General features: G+C 62.6%; 2 protein-coding genes across 3 annotated transcripts in view; one reads left to right on the top strand and one right to left on the bottom strand.

The window, feature by feature from the left end:
- Window positions 1-1,760, top strand: part of DDX31 (DEAD-box helicase 31) — a 63,749-nt gene extending 61,989 nt beyond the window's left edge. For both annotated transcript variants that reach the window (XM_053667762.1, XM_037158582.2), the window contains one exon: window positions 3-1,760. In XM_053667762.1, the coding sequence (XP_053523737.1) occupies window positions 3-171 (169 nt within the window). In that variant the 3' untranslated portion in view covers window positions 172-1,760. The remainder of the gene's footprint in view (window positions 1-2) is intronic.
- Window positions 1,761-4,759: 2,999 nt separating this feature from the next.
- Window positions 4,760-11,163, bottom strand: BARHL1 (BarH like homeobox 1). The gene is made up of 3 exons (XM_037158536.2): window positions 10,698-11,163; window positions 6,755-6,977; window positions 4,760-5,054 (listed from the first exon to the last, which is right to left on the bottom strand). Exons 1-3 carry the CDS (start codon window positions 11,161-11,163, stop codon window positions 4,760-4,762), a joined length of 984 nt encoding a protein of 327 aa, XP_037014431.2.
- Between the last annotated feature and the right edge of the window lie 4,026 nt (window positions 11,164-15,189).

The following is a 15,189-nucleotide window of genomic DNA, read 5'->3' on the forward strand; positions in this document are numbered from 1 at the left end:
AGGCCTGACCTCCGCAGGAAGCCCCAGAGGAAGTGCCGCCTCGCGGAAATGTTGCGTTCGGAGTACTCCAGTGGGGCGGAGGCCGGCGTGGCCCCGGGCGGAACTCGGAGCAAGCGCTCCGGGCCAGCCGCCAGCCCCGGTCCGGAGGAAGAGGAGGAATGCTCCCCGTGAAGCAGAGGGAAGCCCAGGAAGGCCACCGAGGACGTCCCTCGCAGTCTGTTCAGACTCTGCCTTTCAGGCCCTGTCTCCACCGGCCTGGGCCTGGGCCCGGGGGTCCGGGGGGCACCGGTGGCACCGGTGGCACCGGGCGGAGGTCCTGTGTTTGTCGGTCCCCGCGGCCGAGAAGCACAGCCCTTCTCCCCGGGGCGGAGTCCAGGGGGCAGGGAGTGTAGATTAGCCAGTTAACCTGTATCTCATATACTGCATCTGTTTTTTTGTACTCATTCCACCGCTGCCCGCACTTAGCCGCACCGCAGATGTAATGGTGACCGGCCCGCGCCACCCTGAGAGCACCTGCCCTCGGCACCGGTCAGGGCCCTGGCCTGAGGAGTTTCAGTTTTACGCCTATGCTGGCAGGGATTTTTGCAAAATGAGTTAAAATCTAGGTTTAAATTTGTAAAAGAACAAAAAATATCAGATCACTTTGTCGATGTCCAGATGCTTCACGAGAGAGACCAGAGGGTCCTGCTGTGGGTCAGAGAGACTCGAGTCCCTGTCCCCAGGCTATTCCTGACTCCAAGTCCTGAGTCACGTTCTCACTCTCCATGTCCCTCCATGTCCTCGGAAAACTGACTCTCTCAGGCTAATTGATTTACTGGTGCCTTTCTAGTATTTGCCTTTGAATTCAAAAGGCACCGGGTCCTGACCTTTTTCTGCCATTGAATTCCATCTTGTCTCCAAGAGTCTGGGGTCTTTGTATCTCGGCCCAGGCCACAAACGCCCCTCCCCCATTGTGTTTCCTGGGAGGTTTGAAAGAGGACCCCCAGGGCGTATTGATTTCTCAATAAATGTAAGATTTAGACACGGCAGCTCCAGAGGGGTCCAGAGGAGAGGGGCAAAGCCGCAGCAGTGCCAATGCCGTCCCACCCCCTGCTCTGCCTTTATCCCCCACTCTCCCTTCCCATTTTCCCCCAATTTCCAGGGGGAGTGCAGGTGCCCCCCTCTAGTGGGCCTTCCGGACAGAAGAGCTTTGGTGGGGGTAAGGGAGGCGCTGTGGGCACTGGGAAGTGTCCTCACCTCCGCCTGTCTGGTTATGCTGGGCAGAGCCTGTGCAGGACAGAAAAGGTGCATTTTGCAGAGTGGCTGTCGCAGATTTTAGGGCCAATTGGTGCAACTCATGATAGTAGTAAAACCTGTAGCACACGCCATGCTGACTTTGGGCAAACCTGCCCGTTCTTTACTCTGACGTAGGACGGCTCACGCAGTTTGGACGAGACCAGGAGGGTCAGACTGTGGATAAAACCCAGCTGTGCGAGAAACAGGACTGGTGCCCGTGATTGGGGGGGTCGGAGAGTGGCCCCCTTTCCCCATTAGAGGGTGGGTCGGGCGTGCGGGCGGGGAAGGCGTAGAGATATGCCAAGTGTGTGGCTGTGATTCTGAGATCGAAACTTCCACTTAATTTGCTGACACAGAGTCAGGGTTTCTCGTCACAGTAGAGTCAGTCTGTTACCCCCAGTTAATAAAGAAACACGGATTTAGCAGATTTAGGGTTGATATTATCGAAGTTTAAATAACCTTAAAATAAACCTCTTTTTCTCTTATTATGGCTCTTGTCAGATTATGTATTTCAGGCACCAGTTAGGCGAAGCTTTTGCCTAATTCCACGGCACACACTCTAATTCCGTGCGTTCCCCCCATTTTCCCAAACTGCCCTGATCCTTGTCTTTCAAGTCACAGAGAATTTGGACATTTCACAGTGTCGCAGGCCCAAAGCCTTTTCCCCACGTGGGCCCGCGGGGAAATGGCGGGGTGCCCCGGGGAACGCTCTTAGCTGGCCGCATGGACAGGGCCTGGTGCCCCGGCGCCGAAGCAGGTGGACCAGACCCTCTCAGGGAGAGAAGACTCGGGCAACGACCCTCGGCGGGGGGAGGGGCGGGCGTTTGGGCAAAGCCCGCTGGGTTCCTTTGGTTTTCTTTCTCACCCTAGTGGGGGCGGAGGGATGCATAAATGGGGAGGCGCGCACCTTCCCCACCGGGCACACGGCTCGTGGCCTTGCTGTTGGGCACTTCAGCCCTCCCCCAAAAGCAGATAACGAGGCTTTTCCCACTGAAGCCGCCCCACTCAAAAAGAGCCCTTAAGTGATCTTGTCAGATGGTCCGCTTGGCCGTCACACCGTCTCCCAATTTGTGCCACCCTAGGGCGCTCAGAGGGGCACTGGGGCCCCCTTAAAATCAGCCCACTTCCCGAAAAATCCCCCTGTAGAGTTGAGAGTGGTGGGGGGTGGGGAGGCAGGGGCTGAGGAGCGGAAACCCAGGGAAAGCCGTCTGGGTGCCTCTCCTGTTGTTATCGCTGGGGGGGGGGTCTGACTTTGGGGGGTTCCCTTCTATTTTAAACAGGGCCCACCCAGCGCCAGGGTCGGGAACAGAAACTAAATTCCCCTTCTTCCACCGGAAAGCACCCCCCTCCCCGTAAGGGTTGTCAGGTTATTATTACAGATGGGAAGTGCAGGGCAGTTTGAAATATCATAATTAGAAAGTTGTCGGGGAGGCTTGTTCTTCATTAGTGTAAGATGTGAAGTCGCCGCCGAGGTACAAGGACGGCGACATCCTGGAGAAGGTGCCTGCGGTTTACACTGCGCTGTGTAAACGCCAGAGCGCAGCGCGGCCCGCCTCCTGCACGTCCACGGAATGAAAAGCACACCGGTGCAAGTTGTCCTTTGATAGATTTTTAATATGATTTTAAAGAGTTTTGTTTGGTCTCATTCTTATTCAATGAGATTAATTTAAAGCACTTATCCCCTGGGTTTAAGTCAATCCATGTAGGATTTGGGCCGGGTTTGTTGTATGGGGGGTTTTGTTTGCAGGAGGCTATGGGAGACTCCTTTCCCACTTCATTAACCCTGGGTTGGGGACAGTCCCCCCTTGCCCCCGCCACAGTCAGAGCCGAGGATTTACCAACCCCCATTCACATGCAAAAGAACCCGAAAGCCGAAGGGCTCCTTGACTTAATTAGCTGCTGTGCATTTTGCAAAATCAGGATAATACCCTCACCGTCCCAGAAAGGGAAAGCGGGGGGTTGGGGCCGAAACGGAGCAGGGCCGGTGGGGGGTGCGGTTTAAACATGCCGCGGCCTCTTGCTCTCCCGGAGCCATCCTGCCGCCACGCGAGGGGCTGGCCTGCGGAGCCCCCAGACTTGCCCACCCTGGGCGTGTCTTCAGTGCGGGGCCTTTGGGCTGCAGGTGGTGAGGTGGGGGAGCCGGGGCACCTGCACCACGGCCCCCGTGGAGAGCGCGGCTTCAGGGGCCACCTCGGCCTGGACGGTGAACCGGTAGCCTGGAGTCGGGCTCCAGGTTTCAGCCCCTTCCCCGAGATCCCGGACCTCCGGGCCGGGCCTGGGGCGGACGCCGGGGTTCGGCCTGCTCTGCGTCTCGTTTCCCACATACTCGGGGGGGGGGGGGGGACGGGTTCGGAGGCTGGAGACCCGGGAGTGGGGCCACCCAGTGCGGCATCCGGTTCCCAGCGAAGTCTCGTTGCGTCCGCCCAGCGCGGGCCCCGAGCCACGCCGGCGCCGGCGAGCGGCCGTGGCGCGGGCGGAGGGGCTGACGGGGGAGTCGCCTCGGAGCCCATCTGTCGGCCCCGCGCGCGGCGGGCCGGTCACCAGCTGCCGGAGCCCTTGTTGCGGCCAGATGAGCCGGCTCAGCGAGGGCATCGCAGCCCGGCCCGCAGCCGAGCGGGCCCGGCCGCTGACCCCCACCCGGCCCCCGGGACCGGCTGCGAGCGGCAGGGGACCAGCTGGAGAGGCCGGGGGCGGGGCAGGCGGGCAGCGGCGGGCTGGCCTCATTGTGGAGAGAGGAAGACGGGGGCCCCTGCCCACGGCCACAGCGCCAAAGGGGAGAGGGGCGCGCGAATGTCCTGACTATGGGCGGAAGGAGACTGAACCCCAGGAGGGACAGTGGCAAAGAAGGACTGAGCGCGGACGGGCGCCTGGTCATTTGTAAGAAGTTTATTTCGACATTTAGAAAAGAGAGAGAGAGAGAGCCCGAGGGGCCCGGCTGCCTCCCGACAGAGGCCTGGGGTCGCGGTGGGAGTCAGGCCCCTGGGCCCCTTCCCGCCCTGCCTGGGAGGGGCGCGGGCACAGGCCACAGACTCACTGATTCACGGACACAGTCACGGGCTCATGGGTCACGAATAAATAACTTCATGTGCACTTTGCACACCGTATGTACAGCTCTGCGGGGGCGCCGCACTCCCGCTCCCGGGCCAGGGGTGCGGGGAGGGGTTCGGTGCGCAGCCGGGACGTGGAGGGGAGGGAGAGTGCAGCCTGGGGCCGCCCCGCCTGCTCCCGGGAGGGGCGAGGGGGTGCCCGCGGGAGCCGGCAGTGGGGTGTCCAGTATGTACATCCGCGGTTGAAGTGGCTCCGGGTGGACTGGCCGGAGGGAGGACGCGGAGGGCCGTTAGGGAGACGCAGTCTGGGGTCCGGGCCTTGTGTGGACACCGGGCCGGAGAGCCGGACAGCGGCCCCGGGAATGGGCGTCCACCCTGTGCCCTCCGGGAAGCAGGCCGCCCGGGCGAGCGCGCAGCCCCGCGAGGCGGCGGGCGCTTCACCGGGGCTGCGCGGCGCGCGGCAGGACGCCGGCCAGCGGGGGCAGCGGCGGGGGCGGCTCGCTGGCGCCCTGGAGTCCGTGGATGAGGATGCGGGGCACCAGGGGTCTCTGCAGGGCGGGCGGCGGCGCGCTGGGCCCGCGATACAGATAGAGCGCGGCGCCGGGGTCCAGGTTGGAAACGAGACTCTGCGGGTAGAAATAAGGCGACGGGAACATCCGCTGGAGTGCCGAGTAATTGCCTGCCTCCGCCAGCAGCTCCAGCCCGACGGCCGTCTGTCGCTTCCACTTGGTCCTGGGGAACCGAGATAAATGCGCAGGGTGGGGTCAGAGCTGTGACGCTCGGAGACCCCGGACCCTCCGAGCGCTGGGCACCTTCGGGAGGCCCAGCGGATCGCGCCAGTGCGCCGATAGCAGGGGCAGGTATTGCCTCGTTCAAACTTCCACCGCCTTCCACAGCCATTCCTCCCCATTTGACAGATAAGGAAACTGAGGCGTGGGCCATTTTTCCAGATGGTCTCTCCCACATGGTAGAGCAGGGGTTCTAAGCCAGCTTTCTGACCCCAATACCCTGACCCTAACCTGAAACACACTCTGTTTAGGGGCCCGCAGGCAGGGTCCTTGGACCTGCTGTTGGAGCTTGGCCCACCTATCTGTCCCCTGGGAGGGGGGCGAGATTGCCCTGGAGAGGACACTGTGGCAGCGGGGGCGCGGGGGGTGCGACGAGGAGTCAGTCAGTCCCAGAAGGGGGCTCTGCTGCCTCTCCCAGCGGCACCACTTGCGGGGGCTGCACCATCCAGGGTCCCAGTTAGTGGCCCGTCAGTGGAGGCGGCAAATAGAGAAGACACACCCGGACCAAGCCCCCTCCGCAGTCACCCCGGCCCTGCAGCCTGTCCGGCACCGAGGTCCGGGGGCACAGGCACAGTGTCAGTGGGGGCTGGGGGAGGCGAGGAGGTCAAGGCCCACCCGTCGCCAGAGCTGTGGCTGGCGCCCCTGGGTGTAGCTGGTCTGTGGGGCTGGGCCAGGCCCACCAAGCCGGGCTCGGGCACACCAACCCGGTTCCCTCTCTGAATTATTCATCATCATCATAATTGTGTAATTACTGCAACGGGCCTTAATTATTGATGCCCGGAGCAGTAATCGATATTTATTATTAATGGGTCAATGTGTTCTGAGGCTTGTTTATGGAAGGCACCATTCCGGCCTCCATGAAGGACATCGGAGTGACTGTGGGCGCAAGTGTTTCTGTGGGTGTGAGTTGTGTCGGTGCGAGCGTGCGTGTCTGTCTGTGTGACTATGGGTGGAGTGTGTGGACGTGTTTGCGTTCGTGTGTTTGTGTCCATTGAATGTGTTAGGGAGGGAGGTGGGAAAACAGCAGGTTCAAGATCAGTGAGTGCTCTGCACCGACTTCCCAGTCCTCCGACTCGCAGTCCCAGACGGGCTGGGCGGGCCCCTGCCCTCCTCCAAGTGTCACTACAGGGAAGGCCAAGGGGGCCCGGAGGGACCAGGTAGCACTGAGAGCCCTCCCCACCCCCAGCAGCTGTCTGGTCTGGGCTATGACTACTACACTCCCCCCTCACTGGCTGCCCTCCCCAGAGACACAGGCCCCACCCCTCCCCTGGCCGGGGCTTCCGTTGGGAGAACTCAGCGGCCCCACACTGGAGCTAGGGCTGGTCCAGCTGGGGGGGGGGGGAGGACCTGGCTGGGATAGGGCAGGCCTTGGGCGGACCGCCCATGGCCCACACGTCTGTCTGTCCACCAGTCCTCGGGGGGCGTAAGTGAGTACTAGAGACAGAGTCCAGGGCCGTCTTTCTCCCTCATCGAGATCTTTGGGCAAAGCCTTCTCTCCTGGGGCCTCAGTTTCCCCACTTTTACAGGATGGAGAAAACTCAGGGGCCCTCCCTGAGCGCCAGGCCGTGGACAGATTCCCACACAGAGCAGACAGCACAGGAGAGGCGGCCCTTTCGCCCTTCCCACCCTGAAGCGGGGCCTCACCTGCGGTTCTGGTACCAGGTCTTGACCTGCGTGTCTGTGAGGTTGAGCGAGGCAGCGAGCTCCATCCGGTCCTGCACACTCAGGTACTTCTGTCGCTCAAAGCTGCGCTCCAGCTGCGCCAGCTGATGGTCTGTGAAGGCGGTACGCGCCTTGCGTGGCTTCTTCAGGCGCACCGGGGGACTGTCCCGAGAGCTGGAGATCTCGCGGTCGCCCTCCTCCTTCACTGAGGAGACACAGCGGCCCGTCAGCTCCCGGCCTCGCCGCCCTCCCACCCCAGCGGCTGCCAGCCCATCGAGGTCGGGCACACTCGGCTCCCGACAACGGCGGCTCCGGCAGCAGTGGTCCCACCACACTCGGGGGCTGCAGGAAAACTGCCAGGAGCACGGACCGCAGGGCCCCCGGACCGAGAGGGACTGACACCTCCGGGAGAAATAACCCGAAGCCGAGAGATCTCAACCCACCTTCCCTACTCCGCACGCACTCCCCGGAGGCATAAACTGGGCAGCTGGCTGAACGCACAGGGGGGAGAGGACCCAGGGGTCCCAGCCGGGGCGGGCTGTGCGGTGCGTGCTCAGGGGTGCAGATCTGTGCTCTGCATCTGCGCCGGATTCTCTGGCTGCGTGTGGGCCGGGGAAGGAGGAGGCCGAGAGCCGGAGTCCAGGGAGAAATACCCGCGTGGAGAGACAAAAAGCTGAGCTCCCCAGACGAATCGTTGTCCTGAAGAACAATGTGCTCACGTCTCTCCTGGCCCCTCTATAGACGCAAATCTATGAGGGTGATTGGCCCCGGTTCTTAACTCACCACAGAGCCCAGCACCAGAAGGCCGGCGCGAGGGTGAATCAGGATCTGGGAGCGGCACGTCTGCCCCGCGATGCGTACGCCGCCGGGGTCCGTTTTCCTGTGGACGCGGTGGCTCCTGCTAACTCCCCCTGTGGTCGCGTGGTCCCACTAGGTCCCTACTCCTCAGGCCCGAGGATCAGGCCCGATGGGGCAGTTTCCTCTTACCAAACACTTTGGATTGGGATTGACGGCACGGGAGCCCAGACAGGATCAAACAGGCTCAGTAATCTCCCCGCTTCCTCCCCCTAAAGCAACGATAGAACCAAAGAGACCCCTTTCCCCAAATTGGCGCCTGGCTGGGGCCTCCCCCACTCTTATTCTCTCGGTGTTTTCCTTTCTGGTGAGTTTCATTGTGCGTGGCGTTTGCAGCTGACAGGGTTCAGCTGAATGTGGGTTGATTTCTCTCTGTAGGAAACAATAATCCGGTTAATTGAGCCACTAGGGAGTGAGACTTTTCAACCGGAAAGGCAGGGGCTTGCAGCCGGGAGGGCGTGGGCACTGTGTGCACCGAGGCAGGCTGGCCGGGAGGTCGCCCCTGGGGAGAGACCACCTCCTCCACGCCGGCACCCCGAGCCCTGCCAGCCAGGCTCGGGCCACGTACGGTCTGGCCACCTCGGCAGGTGTGTTGGGGTGGAGGGGCCGTCCTGTCTGTGCTGGCGGGGAAAGTTTAATCGAGTTCGAGGAAACGATGACCCGCACTCCAGACTTGATATAACGGAGACCTTGCTTGGTGACCTAATGGTTCCGCTGACTGTAAAAATCCCCGCTTCTCGGGGCTGCGGCCAGAGGTGGGGGTGGGTGGGTTGAATGGTGGTGTCCGGAAGGTGGGGGCTTTTCCCTGATCCCTCTCTGGCGCTGCCTGGAGCCTCCGAATGTGCCCTCAGGGCCACTACCGCTGGTCGAGAACAAGGCTCCAGAGGTGGAGACGCCCTGACCTGCCTGCTTGGAGCAAGGTGCCAGTTCGGCTTCTTAGCGGACGGGCGTTGGCTCGAGCCTCCACAGCCAGGGCGGACACCGTACTTCTCTGGTTCTAGCTTCTCTACGTGTCCTAGGAAAGGAGCCTCTGATACCGGGCCCTCGGGGTGGACCGCCTCCCTCGGAGGAAATGACTCAGCACGGGAGGTGGGTGGGAAGATGCCCACCGGCCCGCCAGCCTTCCTAACTCGGCCCTGAAACGTCACCTCCACGTTTGAGGAGTGCTCCCGACATTGACTCCGTGGCGGATGTCCCCACTCCCTTTTCACCCGAGGCTTTGTAGAGCAAAGTGGGCACCGCCTCCGGGTGGGTGTGAGGGAGACCTTCCACCCCCCCACTCCGAACCTATTTAAGCGATATGCGGACAGCTACCCCTCCTCCCCTCCCCATCAGATACCAGCAGGGGCAGGAGAAGGAAATGGATATTCCAATTATCTTAAACGAAACCTCTCCTCAAAATCCCGAATAAAAGGAGACAAGAGCCAGCTTCTCTTGCCGAGAACCGCACCACCGGTAGCATGCAACTGCGGGGACTCTGGCCCCCCACTGTAGCCACAAAGCTGGGGTGCCGTTGAGAATACACACAATAAAGCCGTGTTACAGATACAGGTTGGTGCTGCTTCCCGCCCTCCCCTACACCTGTCTTCCTGCTGGGCAAGTTTTCTTTGCCTCTGTGAACGGCCCCTGGAGAGAAGCAGGCGTTTCTGGGCCGGGTGCCGCTGGCCCTCCTTCCTGGGCACCCGCGCTCAACCTGCCCATGTTCTGGGTGTCCCGGCACAGCCCGGCTGAGGCGGCTGGGGAAGCGTGGGCAGCGACGGGTGTAGAGGGGCCCCAGGCGGGTCTCACGGTTGAGGCCAGGGCATGTCCACACTCGAATTCTTGGTTGGAAGGAGAGGCTTAAGTGCACCTCCCTGGGTTTTCATGAGGACTGAGCGCAAACAGGGGCCGGAAGGTGAGGGCTCCAAGACGGGAAAGCCGGTGCCTTACAGGGAAGTTCTGTCTGGTGAACAGGGTTTGGGAATTCATTAGGAGACTGGATAAGCTCTGAAGAGCCCCTGCCAGCCCCGTTTTCGGCTGGATGGGGACACCGGGCTCCCTCCCTCGGAGCCCTGACGCGGCTCCCGCTCCGGCCTCGGGGCTACTTCCTAGAAAGAGCTCTGCCCCTTTGGCCCCGCCAATGAGCTCAAGTCCAGGCGGTTCCCAGGGACCAGAAATAAAATTAGGGTGCTCCTTCCTTTCGCCCCTTCTTCCTTTTTCTCCTTCTTCCTCCCTCCACCCCACACCACCCTCTGAATCTCGGTCTCAGCTCCCTGGTTAAAACGGAGGAGAAGCAAACAACAAGGAAAAGGCTCACAGAGGTGACAGGCAAGCGAGGGGCCAGTGACCCCAACACAGGGGACTGGGGCCGTCTCCTCGGGTCCCACAATACCAGAAATCGATTGCTCGATTCTCTGAAAAATCAAATTCAGCGAGAGCTCTTGGGTGGGTGCAGGGTCCCCTCCCGACCAGACAGCTGCCTGCCTGCTGTTCCTACTGCGCAGCGAGTGCTCCTTCCGCAGGACTCCCAGGCACCCGTCGCCCTGGGCCCAACACGCGGCAGAGCCCAGGTCTTCTTCCCCTCCGGATATTCAGATTAAAGGGCGGAAAATTCTGACTGTTCTCAGTGCTCGTGCTGAAATTTCCTGCTAGGTTTTCACTCTTATAAAAAAAAGGTGGGGGGATGTAGGGGGGAGGCCTTCCAGCAGAGCCCTTCGGGCCCTCTGTTGCCTCCGAGAGGTCTTTTCTCAGCCACAGGCTCAGCCAGATAGGAGCCTGCTCCTGCCCACCGGCACCCCTGGAAGGGGAGACCCAGCCGAAGTTTGGAAAGTTTGCTTTGTGCATTTTGGGGGCTCTCCCTGGGGCACAGAGCATTCCTCTCCCCACTCTCTCCGCTGGACTCTTTGTTGCTCAAAGGCATAGCCGCGGGCGGTTGGCCGAGAGGTTCAGACGAGACCAGCGGCTCAGCTGGGCCTGGAGGGAGCTCTGAGCCGCATGCGCTTCGCTTGTCCCCGAGTTGCGTGCACTTGAGTTTTACTGCCAGTTTTTGGAGATACAGTGTCCCCCAAGTTTCCATGTCCCATTTTCTTACCTTTGTACTCGGAGTCTGATGAGGCGTTGCTGCCACTTTTGTCCAGCTTGTCTCTAAAGTCCTCCCCGGCCTTGGCCGCCAGACGGCCCCCTGGCTCGGGGGCCGCCGGCTGCCCACTGCTGGTGTAGGGCGCACAGGCTGCCAGGGGTTTGCAGTCGGCAAGGATGTCCCTGATCAGGAAGGAGGAGGTCACAGTGCGTGACTGGGCTGGGGCCGAGAGCTGCCCGGGCTGCAGGTGGGAGTCCAAAGCGGGGCCCGGCGCCCCACCAGGCCGCGGGGCGCCTGCGTCCAGACAGTCCCTTCCTGGTGAGGCTGGCGAAGAGCAGTCGCTGCTGCTTTCAGAGCGTGGACTCAGCTCCAGGGGCGATCGGCAGTCCCCAAGCAAGGGGTCCCCCTTGGGAAGGGCGGGGCTGCCCGCTCGGTGGGAGAGGATGGAGTCGATCCCAAAGCCATTGGAGCCTTCCATAGCCAAGCTGCGACCTGTCCTCTCCACCAGCTCCCCACCCACCCCCAACCCCAGCCGCCGCTGCCCCTGCCCCTAGCTGCGGGCTGGCATGGGGAAGGCGGGCAGGGAGCCTGCGGGCACCTTGGATAGAGTTCAGCCTTGGGGGAGCCCAGCAGCTCTGGGCCAACCTCCTCTGCGCATTAGATCCAAAAGGGCTCAGCGCGTCTTCTGCTGCATCGCGCCGAGTCGCCGAGCCGAGGGGGGGTGGTGGGAGTGTCAGGGAGGGATGGGAGGGAGGGTGCGCCAAGTTGGGGAGAGCAAAGGAGGAGACGGACGGCCTGAGCTCTCCTTTGGCACCGAAGAGACGCGAGGATGTTGGAATCTAAATACAGAACGGCTTTTAAAGATCCAAACCGCACGCTTCCTCCAGGCAAGCGGTGGCCGAAGGCAGAGGGGTCAGCACAGCGGAGAGCAGCGGGCTACCAGCGGACGGAACGAAGCGCACCTGGTGGCGTCAGCACCGCGGATAGCGGCAGCGGCGGCGGCGGCGGCCCGCGGCGCATGACGCTTCACCTGGCCGGGGAGGTCCTCGCTCCGCGCTCCCTGCGCTCCGGGGACCCGTCAGCACCGCGGACAGCGCCTCCCGGCTCCGCGGCTGCCGCCGGTCCTCGGCGCGCGCCTTCGCCTCCCCCCCTTCCTTTAAAAAATGAACTTGTGTCACTTTTACTTTGGGGCTGGGTTTTTTTGTTTGTTTCTTTTTTTTTTCGTTATGTTGTGTGTGCGTGCGTGCGTGTGTGTGTGTGTGTGTGTGTGTTTAAAGGGGACTCGCCCACGTGTCCCCGGAGTGATGACGCTGATTGGCTCTGGACGATTTTGGGGGGTGATGTCACGGCTCCGCAAGCCGCTGCCCGATTCCCTTTCAGTTTGATTAGAAGAGACACTGAATTAATTACCGCACAGACCCAACTGTTTACCGGCGATTTCCACACGGTTTGCTTTCATTAGGCCGGCGATGAGGCTCCTAATGAGGGTGATTAGCTGAGGGGGGACGGGCTGGCAGGGAGGGGTCCGGCGCCGGCTGCCGCTGCCGGTGGCTCGGGATGCGAGGTGTTCAAAGTTTCCCGGACCCTCTCCCACAATTACTCAGGTTATTCGCCCGCGGGGCCGTCCCAGATCCGTTTTCTCGCCCCCCTCCCGGGCTTTCCTCCTCCAGCAACAGAACGGGGCTAAACTCGGGGCAGAAAGAAGTGCGTGTGCGTGGGTGGAGAAGCCCTGTCCCGGCGTGGGGAGGAGATTTTAATTTAAGTTCATTGTTTGCCGGCGTTTCCGTTCGGTCCTAGATGGTTCCCACGCAGCGCAGTGCGCGGCCCTCTCCACTCTCTCAGGGCCCCGCGGCCTGGGCAGCAGGTGCGGAAGCCTGGCGTCCGCCCCAGGAGGGACCGGGCGGTGGCTTCGCTTTGGGGCGGGGGCCCAGGAATTGGGCAGATCGTGTCTGGGACGTTGCGGGGGACCCCGAGAAATCCGTGCGGCCCGAGGGAAGGCGGCAGGGACCCCCACCCAGCCGACCGCGCTCCGGTGGCTCGTCCGGGGCCGGCGTTTCTGTACCTCTGAACGGGCCGGTGGAGACGCCTGCGACGCGCCTCTGGTTCCGCGCAGAGCCGGAGCTCGCCTGCCCCGGGGTGTATTGTCAAGGCAGCGCTGGAAGTGCTGTCTTTTCCTTGTGAATAACGCGCCCCCAGCCCGCCCGACCCCTCCGGGGTCCAGTTCCGAGCCTTTCAGGGTCGGCCTCCGGTTCCGGGCGCCCGGCGCAGCCGCGGATCTGAAGCGCCGCCTCGGGCCCCGGGGTCGCGATCGGGTCTGTGGTTAAAGGGCCGAAGGCGAGGAGCCCGCGGGCCTGCAGTGCGGCCCGAGCGGCCTGTGCGCCGGAGGCGTCCTTCCGCGCCCCACGCCCAGAACCTAGGCCTCCCAAAGCCGGCCGGAGCGCTGTCCCCTCCCCACCCGTCCTCGGAATCCACTCGGGCCCGCGTCGGACTCCGCGTCGCAGGCTGAAGCGGAAGAGCGAGGCGCCCGCAACCCCCCAAACCCGACACCTCGCCCGGGGAAGTCCGGCGCAACCGGCTGAGCAGAAACTTGCTTCTCCCTCGGGTGAGGTCGGCGGTGGCCTCCCACCGGCTCCCCGCGTGCTCCCCCTGCGCCCGCCGGCAGATTGGAAGCGGCCTGCCGCCGGCCGAGCTGGGGGCGAGGACGGGTGAGTCCCCGGGGACGGCGGTCCCCGCTCGGCTGCAAGCTGTCGAGGAGGCGGGAGGGCGGGCGCTGAGGGGCCACGAGCGGACAGACCCCCGCCCTGACGCGGTGGCCGCTGCTGTGGGCGCCTGCGGAGGTGGGGCTGAGCCCTGCGGTCATTCTTTCTCCTTCGGTGGAAGGGGCGGGGTCATCAGTCGTGGGACCCTTCCGGGCCAGACCCCAGTTCGGGGCCAGTTCCCAGCTCTGGGCGCCTCTGGAGACCCCGCGCCCCCAACTCTTTCACCGCACCCCCTGCTTCTCCGGCCTGCACCCGCATCTCCAGAGGAACCTCATCTCCTCCGGAGCACTCAAGGTCCCAACTCGAGTCAACAGGACTCCCCTCCTGAGCCTGTTCTAGGCCCTGTGGCTCCCAGGCCAGGCTCCGCGGGGCTGGCCAGGCCGCAGGAAAGTCCGCCTCCTGCGGCCGGCTGCCTGACAGGCATCGGACAGCGCAGAGGCCTCCTTCTGGCCTGCGGGGTTTTAGGCTTGTGTGTAGATCCCGGACCCGGCGAAGGCGACGCCTTGGGCCGTGAGGGCGCTGCAGGGACCGAAGCGCAGCTGGTGTGTGCGCACCCTGTGCAAGGATCCGGGAGGAAGCGAACCTCCTGTGGTTGAAAGGAACTGCCTGAACCGAAACCCCTGCCGCCTTAGCCGGCTTCTCGAGCATCTTCGGACCCCGGCGTATTTAACAGGTTGTTAGAGAACCATCATTAGTACTGAATTATCACCTCCATCAGAATATAAAACATTCTATGCGATTTGTTTCATTCGGAATTTCCTGGAGGATTCTGCCCTCTCTCACATTTTATTCCCGTTTGGGGACTCCCAGCTCCACCACCCGCCTCCTCCTTCCTCTCTTCTTCATCACCTGGGTAGTTCTTGCATCTCAGCTTGCCCACAGCCTGAGGGTTTTGTGTGTGCTCTCCTGGGCTCTTGCGTAGCTGAGAGGAGCCCAGGACTCGGCATTTTACTAGGCATCCGGGGAATCCGGAGGTGATCTGTCCCTCCCTGACCGGTGAGTCCTGGAGGGGCAGAAGGGCCGTGAGGTCCTCGCAGCTGGTCCGCAGCTGGTCCCCAAGGCTGGTAGGTTACCCAGCCTCTCAGAGCTCCGTGTAGGCAGCAGGAGGGGGATGTCTCTCTTCCTCCCCAGCCTCAGGCCCCTGCCCTTGGCCCTCTTGGCTCCGGTGGGGGGTTGGGGGCCTCAGGGGAAGGAAAGGTTATCAGTGCGAGGAGGGCGTTTTCAGGACCGACCAGGCTGCCAGGACCAGCGAGTGCCCTTTTCCAGGATGCTCACCCCTTCTCCCAAGCCTCCGACTTCCTTTGCACACCACTAGCCCAGATTCCGGCCCCTGCCCATCATCCTTTGCAATCGCTCTTTTAAACCTTCAGCTTCTCAGGGACTGAGGGCCCTAGAAGGCTCCACTCCCAGACACACCCTCAGAATGGATGGAGCAGAGGCCCTTCCCCAGGGACCGGGAGGTCACTGCACTGAGGAGCCCTGGGGAGGCCCGGGCCCCCCGTCCTTCCCTCCACAACCAGTGTCTCTTGCCCAGACCTCAGCTTTCCCTTTAGGACGAAGATGTTAACATCAGAGGGTGGTAGCCAGGGGCCAGGGTGGGAGAGGCCCATGGATTTGGAGGAAGCGGCCCAGCTGTGGAATCACATCCTTGGCACCTGGGGCTCTTTCTTGGCTTGGGTCAGGCTCCGGGTCAGGAGTGGGCCTGGGCCTCTGGCTGACTCTGCTTCCTTCCAGCCCCGTCTCCC

This window comes from Artibeus jamaicensis, unplaced genomic scaffold (genome assembly GCF_021234435.1).
Source record: "Artibeus jamaicensis isolate MK-2021 breed Jamaican fruit bat unplaced genomic scaffold, CSHL_Jam_final contig_471, whole genome shotgun sequence".
NCBI classification, from domain to species: domain Eukaryota; kingdom Metazoa; phylum Chordata; class Mammalia; order Chiroptera; family Phyllostomidae; genus Artibeus; species Artibeus jamaicensis.

What these genes read in the sequence shown, in the direction of transcription:
- BARHL1 (XM_037158536.2), bottom strand. Translation starts at nt 11,163, where the DNA reads ATGGAAGGCTCCAATGGCTTTGGGATCGACTCCATCCTCTCCCACCGA. An exon ending in ATCAGACTCCGAGTACAAAG is followed by an intron (nt 6,978 to 10,697) that starts GTAAGAAAATGG and finishes GTGTCTCCTCAG; the next exon opens with TGAAGGAGGAGGGCGACCGC. An exon ending in ACCTGGTACCAGAACCGCAG is followed by an intron (nt 5,055 to 6,754) that starts GTGAGGCCCCGC and finishes TCGGTTCCCCAG; the next exon opens with GACCAAGTGGAAGCGACAGA.